Here is a 20,301-nt window from a genome sequence, read left to right as displayed (position 1 = left end):
TCTCCTCCAATTAAGCCCAAATAGTCTATTTCTTTACCAATGCTTGGCCTACCTGTTTCTTAACAGCTACATTCATCATCACTCAGAGATTAAGTCTATTCAATCTCTCATGATTTTCAAATGGTTATAGGCAATTAAACTTATAAAATAGTGTTACTGGAATTGTCAGCATTTAAAAATACAAACAGTTTTATATTTCTCATTGCATGTTTTAAAAGCATGCCACATCCATGCTCATAGCAGTATTATTCACAGTAGCCAAAAGATGGAAGCAATTCAAGTATCCATCGATGGATAAACAGATAAAATATGGTATGTACATACAATGGAATACTATTCAGCCTTAAAAAGGAAGGAAATTCTGACACAGGCTACAACATAGATGAATCTCGAGGACATTATGCTAAATGAAATGAGCCAGTCACAAGAGGACAAACACTGTACGATTCCACTTATATGAGGTACCTAGAGTCATCAAACTCATGGAGACAGAAAGTAGAATGGTGGTTGCCAGGGGCTGGGGGGAAAGGAAATGGAGATTTATTGTTTAATGGATATGAGTATCAGTTTGGAAAAATAAAAAAGTTCTGGAGATAGATGGTGGTGATGGTTGCAACAACAAAGTGAATATACATAACACCACTGAACTGTAGACTTAAAATGGTTAAAATAACAAATCTTATGTTATGTATATTTTACCATACACATAAAAAATTAAGCATGCCAAGTCTAATCATTGTCATTTAATAGTTTTTTACCACCAAGAAATCGAAGGGAAGATGGTTAAGATTGCCAGGTTAAAATGAAAATATTAAAATTTCTTAATCTTATTCAATACCCTCTTCTATTTAAGAAACAAACCCAATACACTGTATAAGTTGTAAACAGAAGAAGATGAGAACCAGGTAAAGATGCTGTCAATATGTCGGCAACAGTAAATCTTGAGAGAGAAAAGACATTGTGTATACACAAATTCAAATGTTTCTTATATTTTATATTTAATAGAAAAATGAATTTCATAAATCCATGTAATCCTAGAATTTAAACTCATATATCTAAGCATAGACTTTGGCTTAATGCTTATTCCCTCGTTATTTTCTGCTTTGGAAGTTTTGCTTAAATGTACTCTGCTATGGTAATTGCTATCCAGATCACACCACTGCCTCAACAGGTAAAAGGGTAACATTACCAATTGAATAGCACCTTGCTGGACAAAAGACAAGTAAGATGTGTGATTTCCATATGTAAAAATATTTAATTCTGCCAACAAACTCTTCATACTCTGATTCTTGTAACTCAAAAAGGTATTTATACTTAAATAGAAAACCTTTTTGTTTGAAAAACCTTTTGAATCAAACACCTAAAAAAGCTGGATAAAATATATCATCTTTCCAAAAAACACATAGCTGAGCTTTTAGTGAAGAAAAGGAAATCTCTAGATGCTTGGAACAGAGAGGAAACTGAAAAAAGCAGTAGGGCCCCAGATGGAGGACTGTCAGTATTGAGTTTTAATATCTGTGTCGGGGGCTGTGCCTACATGAAGGACGGAGTAGGGAGCTGAATCTGAGTTCTCTTCAGGGCAAGGCCTAAAGTGAAAGGGTAGGCTGGGGAAAAAAATCCACGCACTAGCTCAGGAAGACTCGGAGCCTTCTCTGACTCTGCCTGGCTCTCAGCAGAATGGGAAAACCATTCCCCTTGAAGATCAGTCATGGGCTAGTAAATTCAAATTTAAATAAACATGTGGACAATGAACCTCCAAGTCAAGAAATTGACAATAATAAAAATGGCTCCTGAAAGGTTATCTCTGGGATGCCTGGAAGAAGCAAGCCAGATCACTCTGGAAAGACACACCCTCAACTCAAGATACCTAGGATTCCCACACATACATCTCCTCTGAAGATAAGTTCACAACCTAAAATTATAAAACACTCAAGGAAACAATTCACCATGAGTGAGTTAGCAATCTACAGACAGATTACACTTACAGGAATTTGATGAAAAAAACAAAAACACATGATAAAGTATATTCAAGATAATGAATACCATTTAAAAAAAGGAATTGAATTTATAAGAAAGAATAAGATGATATGAAAGAAAGGTAGATTTCTAGAATGTGTCTAGAAATAAAAATTGCAGTCATTGAAATTAAATAGTCAATGGACGGGTTAAACAGCAGAAGGAAAAAAACTGAGGAGAAAATTAGTGAACTGGAGAAAATTACCAGGAGGCAGCACAGAGAGTTGAAGAGAGAGAAAATATTAGAGTTTAAGAAACATGGAAGATTTAAGGAAAAGGTCCAACATAGGTCTAATAGGTATTTTGGAATGAAAAAATAGAGAATGAGGTAGGGAGCCAATGTTAAAAGAAATAATGACTGAGAATTTTACAGAATTAAAATTAAAGGGATTGTCAGAATCAAAAATAACTATGAACTGGGGGCCGGCCTGGTGGCACAGCAGTTTAAGTTTGCGCCCTCTGCTTCGGCGGCCCAGGGTTCACAGGTTCGGATCCCAGGTGCGGACAGGCACACCGCTTGTCAAGCCATGCTGTGGTGGCGTCCCATATAAAGTAGAGGAAGATGGGCGTGGATGTTAGCCCAGGGTCTATCTTCCTTGGCTAAAAGGGAGGATTGGCAACGGATGTTAGCTGAGAGCCAGTCTTCCTCATACACACACACACAAAGCTATGAACCATGAGAAGGATAAATAAGAATAAATCCACACTGAAATACATCATCATAGTGAAACTGGAGAATGACAGAGACTGTAAAAGCAATTAGGAAAAAAAAATTCTCTATAAAGAAACTAGGTTCCTTAACCCCAAAGGTCAAAAGGCAACGGGATCCTATCTTTACAGTGCTAGGGCAGGAACACAAAAACAAAAACTGTCTAATGCAGAATTCCATATGCAACAAATTATCCTTAACGCCAAGGTGGACTTCTGCTTCCAAGAAGATGCAGTAGAAGTGCTTTTCCTACTCTACCTGCTCAGTACAACTTAAAACTCTAGACATTCTAGATAAAAGAAATATAGGAAGGCTTTGAAAAGTTTAGAGAAGGAGGCAGACTGGCCAGGACTCCGGCGTCTCAGGAATGACAGAGGTGAGTACCTTGGGTTTTCCTTTTGCCTCATATATCCCAGACTTGGAGCTGAACAAACTGGCAACCTAGAAATGCCAATGGGCGCAGATTTTAAAAAGCTCCAATGAAAGCCTGCTCTCTCTAGCCACAGGACCAGAAAAGGGCAATACAGCAAGACAGAAAACTTTTACACAGTAACTGCTCTAGTCCAGCCAAACACCAGGGAAAAAACTGTGGCCCCCACCAGACACACCAGCAAAGGCTGAGTGGGGAGCCTAGACTTCTACCCTTTCAAGGCTATAATCAGGTTCCCTAACACCCCCAGCAGGGTGGTGTCACAGAAGACCAAGCACAGAGCTGGGACTCTCATCCCTGCTAGATAGTTATGAGCTGTCCACTACCTCTGCCACAGTGTTAGTGGAGACCGTGGTGGTGGTGGGGTGGGGGGCACAGGACATTGGCGCTCTTGTCCCCACGTGGCAGTAACAAGGAACACCCCCTCCACCTAAGTGTCACTGGAAGCTGAGCAGAGAATCTGGATTTCTACGTCCACCTGGCAGTAATGAGGCAGCACCCAAGAGAGGAAACCAATTAAACATAAGATTTAAATAAAAATCTAAGGTCTCATAACATAATACAAAAATGTCTAGGTTTCAACTGAAAATCCCTTGTCATACCAAGAACCAGGAAGATCTCAAACCGGAAGAAAAAAGATAATCAATAGACTCCAATGCCAAGATGATATAAATGTCAGAAATACCTGGCAATGATTTTAAGGCAGCCATCATAAAAATGCTTCAATAAACAATATGAACATATGAAATGAAACACAGAAATGAAAAATAGAAATCTTCAGCAAATAGAAAGTCTCATCAAAGAAACAGAAAATACAAAGAAGAACCAAATGGAAATTTTACAATTGAAAAATACAATAACTGAAATATAAAGCTCAGCGGATAGGCTCAACAGCAAAATCGAAGGGACAGAGGAGACAACCAGTGAACTGAACGATAAAATGACAGAAAATACCCAATCTGAACAACAAAGAGAAAACAGACTGAAAATATATGAATAGAGCCTCATGGACCTTTGAGACAATAAAAAAAGATCTAACATTTGTGTCATTGGAGTCCTGGAAGGAGAGGAAAAAGAGGACAGGGTTGAAAAAGTACTCAAAGAAATAACGGCTGTAAAAGAAGTAAGGTTTTTATACTTCACTCGAAGTGGTAAAATGATGATACCAGTAGGCTGTGATACATATATATAATGTAATACCTAGCACAAACACTAAGAAAGCTCTATAAAGAGATATACTCAAAAACATTACAGGTAAATCAAATGGAATTCTAAAGAAAAATTATATAAACCACAGGAAGACTGGAAAAAGAAAAGAGATAAATAAAAAATGGAACAGAAAACAAAAAAATAAAACGGCAAAAATAAATCCTAATGTAGCAATAACAACATTAAATGTAAACTGTGTAAATATACCAATTAAAAGACAAATATTGGCAGATTCCATTAAAAAACATGACTCAACTATATGCTGTCTACAAGAACTCACTTCAACCATAATGATATAGGCAGGTTGAAAGTAAAAGGATGGAAAAAGGATAGCACACAAACATAAATCAATGAAGAGCATTATTAATATCAGATAAATATCTGAAGAGAAAATAAAATTATCAGAGACAGAAAGGATCATTATATAATGATAAAAGGGTAAATCCACCAATAAGACATAGGAATCCTAAATGTGCACACACCAAATAACAGAGTTATATAAAACATCTCAAGGAAAAACTGACAGAACTGAAAGGAAAAACAGACAAACCCACGATTATGGCTGGAGACTTCAATACCCCTCTGTCAACAATTGATAGGACAACTAGACAGAAAATCAGCAAGGATACAGAAGAACTCAACATACTCGACCAACAGGATCTAGTCAACATTTATAGAATACTCCACCCAACAAGAGCAGAACACATTCTTTCAAGAGCCCATGGAACATACATCAACATTGACCATATCCTAGGCCTTAAAACAAACCTCAACAAATAAAAAAAAACTGAAATCATATAGAATGTGTTCTCTAACCACAATGGAATCAAACTAGAAATCAATAACATAAAGACAACAGAAAAATCTCCAAAGACTTGAATACTAACTAATATACTTCTAAATAATCCACTTCTAAATAATCCATGATTTAAAGAGGAAGGCTCATAGGAAATCAAAAAATACACTGAGCTGAAAGGAAAAGAAAATACAACTTATCAAAATTTGTGGGACACAACTGAAGCAGTGCTGAGAGGAAAATTTAGAGCACTAAATGCATACAGCAGAAAAGAGGAAAGTCACAATTAATTATTTGAGCTCCCACCCTGAGGAACCTAGAAAAAGAAGAGCAAGATAAACGCAAAGCAAGCAGAAGGAAGGAAATAATAAAGAGCAGAAATCAATAAAACTGAAAATAGAAAAACAAAAAAAGAAAAATCCATGAAATAAAGAGCTGGTTCCTTGAAAAGATCAATAAAACTGACAAACCTCTAGCAAAACTGGTGAGTTCAAGGATTTGGGGTCCGATCAAGGAAAAAGTCATGACTGTGAGACAGCCATAGCATGCAACAAACTTTATCTGGGTAACACTTCCGACAGGCCGCATGGGAGGGGAAGTCCCTCACAGCAGGACCTTCCAGACAAGGTGCCCAGAAGGGGAATAGCGCAGGGAACTCCCGAGGGTGGGGGTGGGGGCCGGATTGGAGAGGGGACTTGACACCTTTTATAGGCCCTGAGTTTGTTTTATCAAAGGTCAGCAGATGGTGAGGGCAATTTCACTGGATATGCAAAGCAGGCAGTCTCTAAATGGCTAAAAATATGCTTATTTGGGCTATATTTAAAGCAACTGAGTGTGTAAGAATTTGAGTGTGGTGCTGGCAGGCTTTGAACTATCGTCCCAGCTTGCTGTGAAGAAGGAAACAACATAGGGGCCATCTTCAACCCATCTATATAACAAAGACTGACAAAGGGAAAAAACAGGAGACACAAATAGCCAATTTCAGAAATGAAACAGGGCATATCCCTACAGACCCTGCAGACATCAAAAGGATAACAAAGGAGTAACACGAACACCTCTACACACATAAATTTGACAACTTAGGACCAACTCTTCAAAAACACAAAGTACCACAACTCATTCAATATAAAATAGATAATTTAAATAGCCCTATAACTACTAAGGAAATTGAATTTGTAATTTTAAAACTCACAAAAAGAAATGTTCAGACCAAGATGGTTTCACTAGAGAATTCTACCAAACATTTAAAAAAGAATCAACACCAATTCTACCCAACTTCTTTGAGAAAATAAAAGAGGAGGGAACCCTTCCCAAGTCATTTGATGAAGCTATTATTATTCTGATACCAAAACCAGAAAAGGACAGTATTAAAACAAAACAAACTACAGAACAATATCTCTCATGAATACTTAATAAAATATTAGCAAACAGAATTCAGTAATATATATACATATATTATATGTATATATAAAACTATACACTACTACCACTTAGGCTTTATTTCAGGGATAAAAGGCTAGTTCAATATTTGAAAATCAATTAATGTAATTACTCTATTAACAGGCCAAAAAAAATTCATATGATCATATCAATTGATGCAGAAAAAGCATTTCACAAAAGTCAACATTCATTCATGATAAAAACTCTCAAAAAAATAAAAAAAGAATAGAGGGGAATATCCTCAACTTGATAAAGAACATTTGAAAAATTCTACAACTAACTTTATAGTTAATGGTGAAAGAAACCCTAAGATCAGGAACAAAGAAAAGATGTGCACTCTTACCCCTCTTATTCAATATCATAGAGGAAGTTCTTGCCAGTGCATAAGACATGAAAAGGAAGCAAAGGCATACAGATCAAAAAGGGACAAATAAAATTGTTCCTATTGGCAGATGATATCATTGTCTACAAAGAAAATTCAAGGAATCTCAAAAAAAATTACAAAAAACAAAAAACCTTCCTACAACCAATAGGTGAGTTCAGCAAGGTCAAGATTGTAGAATATAAAAATCAATTGTATTCTACATACTTACATCAACACACGGGCATCAAAATTAAAAATATAATACCACTTACAATCACTCAAAAAAATACTTAGGTGTAAATCTAACAAAACATGTAAAGGATTTCTACGCTAAAAACTACACAAAGCTGATGAAAGAAACAAAAGGAAATCCAAATAAATGGAGAAATATACTGTGTTCACAGATTAGAAGACTGGACATGGTAAAGATGTCAGTTGTTCTCAAATCGATACATATGTTTAATAAAATTCCTATTAAAATTCTAGCAAGACTTTTTGGTGGATACAGATAAGATTATTCTAAAATTTATATGGAAAGACAAAGGAACTAGAATACTAAAACAATTTTGAAAAAGAAGAATAAAGTGGAAGAATGGGCCGGCCCCATGGCTTAGTGGTTAAGTGCTCGCACTCCGATGCTGGAGGCCCAGGTTCGGATCCCGGGCGCGCACCGACGCACCGCTTCTCCGGCCATGCTGAGGCCGTGTCCCACATACAGCAACTAGAAGGATGTGCAACTATGACATACAACTATCTACTGGGGCTTTGGGGGAAAAATAAATAAATAAAATTATAAAAAAAAAAAAAGAATACAATGGAAGGAATCACTTTACCTGATTTCAAGACATTATGTAGCTACAGTAATCATGACTGCATGTTATTGGCAGGCAGAGAGACATCCAGATCAATGGAACAGAATACAGAACCCAGAAATAGACCTATACTAATATGTCCAACTGATTTTGAAAGTGCAAAAACAATTTAATGGAAGAAAGTTAGCGTTTTCAACAAATGGTGCTGAAGCAACTGGACATCCACAGGGAAAAAAAATGACCCTTGACTTAAGACTCATACTTGACATAAAATTAACTCAAAATAGATCACTGACTTAAAGGTAAAACGTAATACTATAAAACTTTTAGGAAAAAAATAGGAGAAAATCTTTAGGATCTATAGCTAAGCACAAAGTTCTTAAGACTTAACATCAAAAAAAAAAAAAAAAATTCCAGAAAAGGAAAAATTGATAAAGTGGACTTCATCAAAATTGAAAACTTTTGCTTTGTAGAAAACTTTCTTAAGAAAATGAAGACAAACTACAGACTGGGAGAAAAGATTTTCAAAACACATACCCAACAAAGGACTAGCATCTAGAATATACACATTAAAAAAACCTCTCAAAACTCCACAGTAAAAAAATCAAACAATTCAATTGTAAAATGGGCATTAAGACATGAAGAGACATCTCACCAAAAAGGATATACAAATGGCAAATAGCATGTGAAAATATGTTCAACATCATTAGCCAATAATTAGAGAAATGCAAACTAAAACCATAATGAGGTATCACTACATACCTATCAGAATGGCTAAAATAAAAAATAGCAACAACACCAAATGCTGACAAGGATGCACAAAAACTGCACCACTCATACACTGCTGGTGGAAACATAAAATGGCATCGCTACTCTGGAAAGTAGTTTGAAAAATTTCTTTAAAAGCTAAACATGCAGCCACTATATGACTCAGCAATCGCACTCCTAGGCATTTATCCCAGAAAAATGAAGACTTATGTACACACAAAACCCTGTACGGGAATGTTTATAGCAGTTTCATTTGTAATAGCCAAAAATGAAACAACCCACATGTTCTTTAACAGGTAAATAATTAAACAAACTGTAGTATATTCATACCAAGGAATACTACTCAGCAATAAAAAAGAATGGACTATTGATACATGCAATAACCTGGATGAATCTCCAGAGAATGATACTGACTAAAAAAGTCAGTCCCAAAAGATTACACATTGCATGATTTCACTTATGTCACATTCTTGAAATGACAAAATTATAGAAACGAAGAACAGATTAGTGGTTGCCAGGGGCTAAGGAGGGGGTGGGGGCAGGAAGGAAGAGTGTGCGCCTATAAAAGGGCAACAGGAGAGATCTTTGTGGGAATGAAAATGTTCTGTATCTGCAGCTATGGAGCATCAATATCCTGGTTGTGAGAGCTTAACGATAGTTTTGCAAGATGCTACCACTGGGGAAAACAGGGTAAAGGGTACATGAGATTCTCTTTATTTTTTCTTAAAACTTTATGTGAATCTACGATTATCTCAAAAAGCTTTATAAAAAATAAAAGAATAGGTGACATTACCAGACAATGGCTCTAGAAGTTTACTATGCACAGTCCTAAACTGAAAGAATTACCAAAGGATGTGCTTCAAGAAGGATGTGGTACCCAGAAGGAAGGAGTGGCAGGTAAGATGCCAAGCTGTCTAGAATGTTATTCTCTGTCTGGAGATGTATGTGTTTGGCCAGCACAGATAAAACCAAGCACAACAATGGGCAATGAACTACCCCTTATAGGTGACAAGAATCCATCTTTATGAGGAGTTTCAGTTAACATCCCTCCTGAGGGGATTTGGATGTCACACAACTCTTTGTAGCTGAGAGCCAGGAGACAGCAGCCCATGCAGTCATCTACAAAACCGGGGGTCGGGGTACGGCCTGATGTTCTCCCCTCAGTGTTCGAGGTTTGCTGGTTTACAGCAGTGAGGCCCTCACGCATCATGCCCCACATCCCTGGGTATGGTAGAATTTGCATTAGTATTACTGATTTATTTTGTTTTTATAATCTGTGGGGTTTTTCTTTCTTTTCCCTTTCCTTGCTTGAAGTTAAATAACACATACTACATATCACGTATATGTTTTATATGTCAGGTGTATGATGCTTAACAGGAGCAGGTAAATAGCCATATTACAAAGTAATTAATGAAGGAAAAATGCCCAGTTAGGTTGTATAAGGTAACTAAATGTGAACTAGTTAAATAATTACGTCTACTTTAATTAGATTGGGTGTTTTGTTATCAGTGTTAATTTGCAGGCTCAAAATCACAAAGAAATTTTTAGCATTCAATTTATGATAATTACAATCACCTGATGAGGCTTTCCTCAGGAATGAATTAAGCTTGAAGGTAGGGAAAAGGCCATATCCCCAAATAGCAAATCTAAATGGATATATGCTGCTAATGTACTTTTAATTTTTCATGGGAAATGTTAAATGAGATAATAGGAAAGGTACCAATTAGAAATCAGTCTTGGGCAAATGTCAGCCATTCAGGAACACAGACAAAATACAGATCAGGAAAAAATGGCCTCCAAGCACTGAAGTAGCTAACAGAGAGCCCAAGGACGAACTCTCTGGGAGAAACCTCATCTGGAACTTGCTGAGTTGTTTTTACATTCATTCCAAGCAACCTCTACTACGTAATTTCCCAGGCCACAGCAGATTAGAAGCATTTACTAGTGTAGGACTGTGAGCTACAGCACAATGACAACCAACTGCTGGCACCAAAGGTGGCCACTGACAGCAGGCACGGAACCAGAAGGTGACCACGCTAGCACAGCACATTTGTTCCACAGCTGAGAGTCAACGATGACCTTGGGTCTTCAAGAAAATGAAGTCATAGTAGATGAGATGACTTTTGCCTTCCTAGTTTCTCCCACAAGCAGTGGTTTTGCTCTTAAGATTTCCAGAGGTGAGAAAGGAAGCAAAGACGAGGGCCTTGACTGCAGGATTCATTCCATATGTTTCATTTCCTGGCAGAAGAGGCTGAGTGTGGGAACAATGGAGTCATCTGAAAAGGGTTCCTTGGTTTCTGGCTTAGGGAACTAGCTGGTTTGTGATACCAAGAACTGAGAAAAGAAATACTGAAGGTTCTGAGGAGGAATCCATTTCGTGGCAAAATAACGAGTACCAATTTAAAGAGATTAAACTTAAATACTTTTGAGCCAATGCGGTGGAGATTTGGGGAAGCAGTTCTTATAAGGGCTGACTATGAAAAGAGAAGATGAGCAAGATAAAGGCCGCCAAGTGTCCACTGGGTCTGACCACCAGCACCCCAGGTGAAATCTTCACTTGGGGTGGGGCCAAATCAGTCAGCTGAAGAATTAAGGAAGCGAGACACTGCAGATAAAAAGTACTGACAACTAACTCTTACAAGCAGCTTGGCTGTGATGGAAAGAAGAGAGGAGACGGGGGAATTAAAGGAGGGTGCAGAGTGGAAGGCAAACGACAGGAAGTGACCAGTAGAAAAGGAAAGGGATGACTGGCGACACCAGTCCCTGAAACTTGAGGGATGAGGTCCAAAGTAGAAGGCAGGGATTAGTCTCAGACACACAGAGAAACCTCCTTTCTTCTGGGATAACAGGAAAACGGTTAAGGATAAGTGTGGAGGTAAATAAATTTATAGGTTGGCAAAGGAAGGGGAGGAGAGGGAGTTCCCTTAGCATGGCATCTTTTTCTTCCCTGTCATCCACTTGAGGTGAGATAAAGAGATCAGTGAAGGATTAAAACAGCTGACGTAGAGAACGGGCTAGATGGCCAGGATAAGAAAAAGGATTGCTAGGTATTACTGAGGACTCAGCTGGAAGCAGAGACCATAAATCTATAGTGATCTCAATCTAAGAAGAGCTTTGGCTGCATAGCAGCAGGCAAGGCGGGTGGTTGGTTAGCCAGGGTTGGGAATTGCAAAGCACGTACAGTTGAAGGCTGAAGGAGGAAGAGGGGGAAAGAAAGGTCGTGGGTGTCATCTCTGGAGAGGGAGAAGCTCATCGCCTGAAAAGAAGCTGGGCAGTAAGAGGGGAACCAGGAGCCTGAGCTCTTAAAGTGAAGACTGGATGGGAGTGATCAGAATGGGACACATGGCAATGTCCAGTTAGCAGCCAGGGAAGTGAGCACCTCAAGTAGGGGCAGAAGAGAAGGTGAGAGAAGGTGACTAGAAAAGAAGTCATGGAACAGTGATGCAAAGTTGTGGACTGACCCCTCTGCATGGATTCTGCAGTCACCCAGGATCAGTGAGCAGTTGGAGAGGAGAGCAAGACTGTATGGCAGAAGACCCTGTAGGATAAGGAATAACCCCAAGGTCATCAGATAACACAATGAGAAGGAGCTAGGAGAGCACAGAACATAAGCTAACACGTACTTCAAAGAACAAAATGTTCTGGTACACTGGTCTGGGAGGAACTGAGCAGCAAAAACCTTGGTGAGATGTTGGCTTAGGAGAGGTAGACGGTCTGGGCAGCAGGAAGACATGTGACCTGTGGAGGGCAGGTATAGTAAGAAGGACAGGGAGGTGGAAAAGCCAGCAACGGCTAACTCGGGGACTCTGCTGGTCTACCCGGGGTAGTGGTGGTATGGCGGAGCCTGAATTAAATGTCAGCAGAGAGGAATGGCAACATCTGTGGATTTAACATTTGCGGCACAGACTCTGCAATGACTGCTCAAGGTCTGTGACAGGATCTGTGATTTTGCTAAGCGCTTATTTGGATCAAACTCACTGTGGGCCTGGTGTGTGGATGCCAGTTAGTTAGCAGGTAAGTGAGCCTAGCCAGACAACCCGCATGGAAACTGCACGCTCTTAGTTGCTTTCTACTTGATGTAATAATATAAAAAAAGAAATTATTCTACTGAAGTGGAAAACTGCCCAGAAAAGGAAGTCAGTGGCCGGTGCAGTAGACAGAAACAAAGAGACCTAATAAAAACAATTATTGGGGCCGTCCCGGTGGCGTAGTGGTTAAGTTCAGGCGCTCCACTTCAGGGGCCCAGGGTTTGCGGGTTTGGATCCTGGGCGTGGACATATGCATGGCTTATCAAGCCATGCTATGGTGGCCATCTCACATAAAATAGAAGAAGATGGGCACAGATGTTAGCCCAGTGCCAATCTTCCTCAGCAAAAAAAAATTATCCTTAACTAGGAAACAAGTTTTGGACACTTTAAAGAGTAGAATGTTAAATTTGATTTAGATATATGAGAGGACAAAATTCTATAAAGAACTAAGGACAAGCAGTTTGTCAAAATGTTTCAGAGAACACTCCACCTAGTGTAATAGAAAGATAAAAGTTGAACGGTTAATTTTTTATTTGAGAATACATAAGGAAAACATCTTTCTGAACTGTAACTTTGGAGCAAGCCTTAAATACCACAATAGTATTTGCAATTTGAGAGATTACACAGATCTGTGATAGCACCCTCGTGAATGTTAAAGGTCTTTTGCACTAGTTTGGAAGGTACGAGCTTTGGGCCCTGCCTCCCAATTTTGCTCTGAGTTCAGAGACAAATTTTAACTTATAGTAAACATCCAATGCTTGTTTAGAACATACATGAGAGCAATGAGATCCACGGAGAATGTTTACGCTGGGTCACCAGTGATCAGAGAGTTTATGGAGCTTTCTGTATAGGAAAGAAAGCTGTGTTCAGACACTACTCACTGCTCCAGGGACAGAAAGTCAGGAGGCAGTCCCCTGCTTTCAAAGAGCTTGCCATCTAGTCTGTTTTTTTTTAGAGGAGGATCAGCCCTGAACTAACATCCATGCCAATCCTCCTCTTTTTTTGCTGAGGAAGACTGGCCCTGGGCTAACATCTGTGCCCATCTTCCTCCACTTTATATGGGACGCCGCCACAGCATGGCCTGACAAGCGGTGTGTCGTTGAGCACCCAGGATCCGAACCCAGGCAGCCAGGAGCAGAGTGCGCACACTTAACCGCTACACCACGGAGCAGGTTCCCTGCCATCTAGTCTTGAAAGAAAGATGTGCTTTGTCACTATCAAGAGTTGACTGAATTGCAAAATAGATCTGCAAAGTCCCCACAGGCAGTGCAAAGACTGCCTGTGTTTATTAAACTGGTGTTTATTTGGTGAGGACTCCTGTAATAACCAGTGAAAGCAAATGAACAAGAGAAACAGTATTGTGACTGAGTATACTACGTATAATATTTTTAATTATAACAAAGAAGAGATGTTTTGTTTTAAGTCCCCAATTTGTTTTTTGCATGATTAAAAATTCATATTCGACAAATGATAAACCTCCCTCTAAAATACATCCTCTCACTCACAATGTATTACCACTTTATGAATAGTGTCCCTTCCTCCCATATCTAAATATTGTTAGCTGCTTTTTAAGACTTCTTAAATGCCAAAAACACAGCACACAAGAGAAACAGAAAGAATGAAAAGACTGAGATCACTAAGTATTATCATGTAAGAGTTTACCATTCTGATAGTGTAGCATTGCATTTGGCTATGAGAGCTACAAAGCCTTATTTCTCTAGGTATCATATCCATCATTATCAGGGATTTATTTGTATTGGCCAAATCTCTCTCAATATAAACTTATTTTTGTTTGGAAAGCTTAGAGGGGAATTACAAAGTAAGACAATCTGCAGACAGACAACGTTAATCTGAGTTCTGTGTTGTGCTGCAGTATGGCAGCCTTTACATCTGCCTTACTTCATCCATCCTTTAAACAATGGTACTCTGCATATCGTTTTACCTTTTAATCCATATTCACAGCTACAGAGAAGCAAAAGTCAAGTATTCTTCAAACACATGGAACACAGTCCATTACGAAGATGAGGCTGGCAGAAAAAGCAGTGACATTCAAAGACAGTGTTACAAGATGCAAAGGATTCAAAGGTTTTCCCTCAAACTATTTCACTGGCAAGTATTCTAATGGAGTTAGAATTACACCAGTCTAGCCAATCTCTAGACGATGGTTTAAGAGAAGAAATTCAGTAAACAGTATCAGCTTTCTTTTCATTCCAAAGAAATATTCAGAGCAAAGATCATCAACACACTTGCCTGGTTCTCTATGGTAAGAGTGATGCCTCTAGCACTGAACCTTGCAAAAGAATCATTACAGCTAATTCTATACAAAAGGGCCCAAAGTACGAGATATATCTAAAAGAATGTTGGAGATGGTCCTTAACAGAAGACATAGTACCATTATTATAGTTAGAAGTAAAATTGACATTTATGCTTACATCAAATTATTTTTCAAGGAGCTCAAAAAGCTTTGGAAATACCATTAACTTATCATGGTCACTTTCCCGCAAAGCTGTGGCATAAGTTACCAGAAGTCTGGGCCCCCAAATAAATTTTACCAAGCCTCCTTCCAGCTTACTCCTACCAGAAACCACCTCATCCCTGCCCAGGGAGCCCTCTTATTTTCTTGCAGGAGCTGCAAAACAATCAGCACAACCGCTCAAGTCGCTGCGATGAAGAACTTGAGGATGATGGGTTTTCTTGCCTTATAATCTACTAAACTGGCCCAAACTTAACCTTCCCTTGCCTCTTCTAGAGTAACGAGTAACTTAAACTAGATTAAGAAGTCAATTTAAAAGACTCAGAAACCAACCGGACTCAGGAGATAAAGATGATGAAGAATTAAAAACGGGTTCTAACTTGGGCCGGCCCTGTGGCTTGGTGGTTAAGTGCGCACGCTGCAATACTGGCGGCCCGGGTTCGGATCCCGGGTGCGCATCGAGGCACCACTTCTCCGTCCATCCTGAGGCCGAGTCCCACATGCAGCAACTAGAAGGATGTGCAGCTATGACATACAACTATCTACTGGGGCTTTGGGGGGAAAAAATAAAATAAATAAAATCTTTAAAAAAAAAAAAAAAAAACGGGTTCTAACTTGCTCTCTTAAGCAAATGGATACGTGGGAAACACAGAAGATTGGGGAGTAGGAATGGGTACTTGGGTTTGGGACATGTGTTAGGATTCTCCTAGGCCATCCAAGTGGAATAGGTAGGGGGGGAGTTGAAAACCAGATATCTAGCTTGAGTGAAGGACGTGACTGGAGGTAGGGCTTTAGGAGTCTTCAGAGCAAGGCAAGTCATGGGCAAGGATCGGAATGCTTTATAGTTCAATGACGGTGAAAAATTACCATAAACTTTTGCTTTTCCAAAGAACAATGTTTTCAAAGTTCTATGGCATGGAGGTATTATGTAGTATTTATAGTGACTTGATACTCAATCGTGGTCCCTGGACCAAGCACACCTGCACGGCCTGGAAACTGGTCAGGTGCAGAACCTCCGTCCACCCCACACCCGCTGAATCAGAATCTGCATCTTAACAAGCAGGGGACTGGGGGTACATTAGTGTGGGAACTGGTGTAGTGTTCCCAAAATTCGGTCCTTGAAATGTTCACTAATTTTCAACGAATGAGAAAAAGAAAAATACAAACATTTAAAATGATAAATTTATTCAATTTAGAGAAACGTCCTTTATTATGGTGTTACACGCTTCCTTTGTTGACATTGTTTACATGCCCTGTCTTTTATGAAATAAAGTAACGGTAATTCAGGTGATTTCCCCAACAGCAAGTTATTTTGTACTTTATCGGCACCAGGTGACTTTGACAATGTTATTCCCTTTACCTAGAATATCTTCCTCACTCCACCTTGCCTTATCAAGCTTAAACTTCTCCATGAATCATATTTTGAATACCAAAGCCTATGTATTAGTTTCTTGCAGCTGCCGTAACAAAACACCACAAACTGTATGGCTTAGAGAAGAAATTTATTGTCCCACAGTTCTAGAGGCTAGAAGCCTGAAGTCAAGGCGTGGGCAGGGCCATGCTCTCTCTGAAGACTCTAGGGAATGATCTTTCCTTGCTTCTTCCTAGCCTCTGGTGGCTGCCAGCCATCCTCGGCTTGTAGATACATCACTCCAATCTCAGCCTCTGTCTTCACATCACATTCTCCCTGCATATGTCTGCGTCCAAACTCCTCTCATCTTACAAGGATATACTAGTCACTGACTCACGGTCCACCCTAATCCAATACCACTGCATCTTGACCTGATTACAAAGATCTTATTTCCAAATAAGGTCACAGTCACAGGTACCTGGGATTAGGACCTGAGCATATCTTTTGGGGGACACAATTCAACCCATAACAGCCAATACTGATACATTTTTAAAAGAAAATATCCTGATAATTTTCAAAATTTTGTGGTAAATACTATAATACTTATAAAACAAAGCACAAAATAAAAATATTAAGAGTACATTGTGATAAAAATTAGAATAGGACCAACAATTTGTGTTCTTGTTTCATAAACCATTTTCACCGTAGAAGGCATAAACTCCAATGTACAGATTTGTCTCCGATTTTTCCTCACTCTCAAACTGCCTCAGCTCTTAAAAAAAATTTTTTTTTATTTCCAGCATTTTTGACACCACTTATACTTTTTAGCTCCTTTCTGAACATCATTGCTTAGTACTACCTATTTGATTTGTCAGTTTTGTCTCACAAATTTTGGTATCAGAAATTAGGTAAGGCCAATTTGTGATCTCCCAAGTCTCAGATGGCTGGAACTCCTGGGCAAGTCCCAAGCCACACTAACCAGCCAGGGCTTTAAGAATGTTGTGGATCTAATAATATTTGAGAAACGCTGTTTCCGTTTAGGGATATTCAGACTGACGGTTTCAATCTGAAACCTATGTGTTTAAAATTTCAATTTTGTATTACAACATTATATAAAGCATAGTACTCACGTAGTTAGTGGTTTCAAAGCAGCAAAACGCTGAACATTACTCAGTCTATGGAAGGTGAAATATTGCTTTAATACGCTAAAAAGCAGGTAGATACAGCTCATTAACAGTATGTTGTAAGCTTTGGCTCTTTATTTTTCATCATATCCCTGTCAAGCCACAGAGCCTCCTTTTCCAGAAAAGAGAACAGGAGCAGAGGGTACAAAGGTGTTTAAAGGTTAGGCAAACATTCCTTTACCAGCTATCTAAGAGGCAAACGTCTGAAAGGAGGGAACCTGATTGTTTTACTTTTGGGGAACAATGCTGCACAAATATGGGCAATGAGAAGTGAAGGTGACAGCTTAGGACTTGGTTTGGGTGACTTTTATTTTAGGTTGGCACTTTCAACTGCCACACTGGCTCTTTCTAAAACTAATTTTCGATTAGTTTCCTTTAATTTCCTCTATTAGAGGAAAAGATGAAATTCAGTTAGTAAAAAGTAAAAACAAATTTGGAAGATACCATGAAATAACAGTACTAATGGTCAAGGCCTTACGATCAGCATTTAGTCAGTTCATGCTCACAAGTTCACTTAACTCTGTCTGAAGTGGAGAAGCCAAAGGTATGCTACGTTTTATCAAGTTATCATCTCATATAAGACAGATGAAACGGAAAAGCTCTAGCTCCTGAACTCTTCCAGTCCTTTCTATTAATTCATAACCCCCACCTGGGTCTCTTAGTTGGACTTTCCACTCCTCCCTAGTGCTCCTTTAAAGTGTGGGGTAAGAAGCACTTGAAAGAAAAACCAAAGTATAACCAAAAATTGCTAGAGACTCATTTTCTCTATGAAATCTGACTGCAGCTCTCCATAGAGAGAACCAGACCATGTGGATGTACTGCATTTGCAGCTCTGACAACAGTGGTCCCCACGAAGCTAGCAACTTCCTGGAGGATTTCCTAAGCCTTCTAGGAACAGATGTCCTGTCCCCAGTGTCACCAAGAACAGGGCATGTACTAGTCACAGGAGTGGCTGAAGGTGGAGCAAATGCACTATGACCCCACCCCTTTTAGGAGAGAGGCCCTCTCTGCCTCACCCTCACCCCTCCCCAGGCCTGTGGGGCCTAAACCACACCCCCTTACTGGAACTGCATGTCCCTCAGGGCCTGGGCACATGCTGTTCTGGCATGTGTGGCTGCCCTGGCCCCCAGTCTGGCGGGGTTTCTTTCTTACCTACTTTCTATAGACCACATTCCTGCAGAACTCCTGCCTGGGTTTTAACCATTCATTAGTGTCACACCTGGATTAACACTGGAATCGCCACTAGACTGTAAACTCCATGAGACCAGAGCCGGCCTGCTGTGTTCCTCGCAGTACTGACAGCGCCTCCTAGCAACAACTGGCTCCATGCTGCCATTCCACACATATTTGTTGAAGCAAAGGAGCAGCATACCAGGACAAACCGAGACAAGACTGATTCGACTGGAGGTACATACTTTTGAACTTGAGCCTCTGTAAACTTCCAAATCAAAGTCTTAATCTGAGAATGCACACATCTGAAAGAGCAATCAGAGATGGTAAACATCTCCTCGACCCTGACACAAAGCAGAGGTATGCTATACTGTTTATTTTTACCACACACGACTAAAACAAAAACAAAAAGACACAATATATGAGTTGGGAAGGTTTTCATTTTCTCAAAAAAATATTTGTTGAGCACCTCCAGGTGTGGGTGCTATAGAGGAAGCAAAGATTAGGAGACAGGGCTCTGCTTCCAAGGTGTTGATGGTCTTAAAATGACACATTTATAAATAGCCATAATGCAACCTAGAAAGGGCTAAAAACCCCTGAGAGAGAGAGAAGTAAATAAGGCAAAAGGTCTCCGGAGGAAGAATTGATTAGTCTATCGACAATTCCTCACTGTAATCCCTTTACAAAGAAAGGAATTCCACACCAGGAAAGGTCAACCTGGAATATCTGAGGAACACACTGAAACACAGGCGTCGCCCCAAGTCCTTCACATCTCTCGCTGGGGACAATATCACAGATGAAACCGAGTCTCAAATTGGCTTCCCAAACCCTGAGATCTTGAAATGAGACTAAGAAAGAAAAACCCTTCTGGGCGTAAACGCGGAGAAAAACCCAGAGGAAACTTGAAAAAGCAGATCCCGTCAACAGACTGCACACAGCCTGGCCCGCGCTCGGGCACTCGGATCCGCAGCCCGCGCCCCCCGCCCTCCCCGGCCTGCGCCCCCCACACTCCGGGACCCCGCGGCCCAGGCCAGGCCCCCGCGCCCCTGAGACCCTCGGCCCGCCTCCGCCCGCTTCCCCCTGCCAGCCTCATACCGTAGGTCTCGGACATGGCCGTCTGCGACATCTTGGGAGCGGCACCGCCTCTTGCCAGGTCACCGCTGCAGCTCTGGCCAGGCCAGCAGGAGGGCAGGGCCGGGGTCGTCTGCCGCGTCTCGGTGGGGCACGGCGTGGGGCGGGGGACCTGAGGAGGGAGGGGCAGCGGTCCCCACGGCAGCCGCCGGCCACCCCGCGGCTGCTGCCCTGCCGGACTGCCGGCTCTGCGCAGGCGCACGGGCCCCCGCCCCCTGCCGGGCCGGGCCGAGGACCAGGAGGAGGAGGAGAAGAAGGAGGAGGAGAGAGGGGAGCTGGAGGCCGGTTCCCGCCCGTGGGCGCGCCTGCGCACGCAGCCCGCGGAGGGGCGCGGGGAGGCCGGCGCGGATGGAGGGGCGCGGGGAGGCCGGCGCGGATGGAGGGGCGCGGGGAGGCCGGCGCGGATGGAGGGGCGCGGGG

General features: G+C 40.7%; 1 protein-coding gene across 2 annotated transcripts in view; it reads right to left on the bottom strand.

Annotated features, from left to right (window-relative positions):
• The window catches only part of RAB4A (RAB4A, member RAS oncogene family), a 50,562-nt gene extending 30,511 nt beyond the window's left edge, over window positions 1-20,051 (bottom strand). The window contains exon 1 of one of the 2 annotated variants that reach the window (XM_004426878.3): window positions 19,846-20,051. In XM_004426878.3, the coding sequence (XP_004426935.1) occupies window positions 19,846-19,876 (31 nt within the window). In that variant the 5' untranslated portion in view covers window positions 19,877-20,051. The remainder of the gene's footprint in view (window positions 1-19,845) is intronic. The other variant, XM_087431957.1, reaches the window with a different exon arrangement.
• Window positions 20,052-20,301: the final 250 nt, after the last annotated feature.

The sequence above is a fragment of the Ceratotherium simum genome, chromosome 6 (assembly GCF_057802395.1).
Source record: "Ceratotherium simum simum isolate JZ-2026a chromosome 6, ASM5780239v1, whole genome shotgun sequence".
NCBI lineage: Eukaryota > Metazoa > Chordata > Mammalia > Perissodactyla > Rhinocerotidae > Ceratotherium > Ceratotherium simum.
Note: the sequence above shows the minus strand (reverse complement) of the source record. Positions and strands in the feature narration are given on the sequence as shown.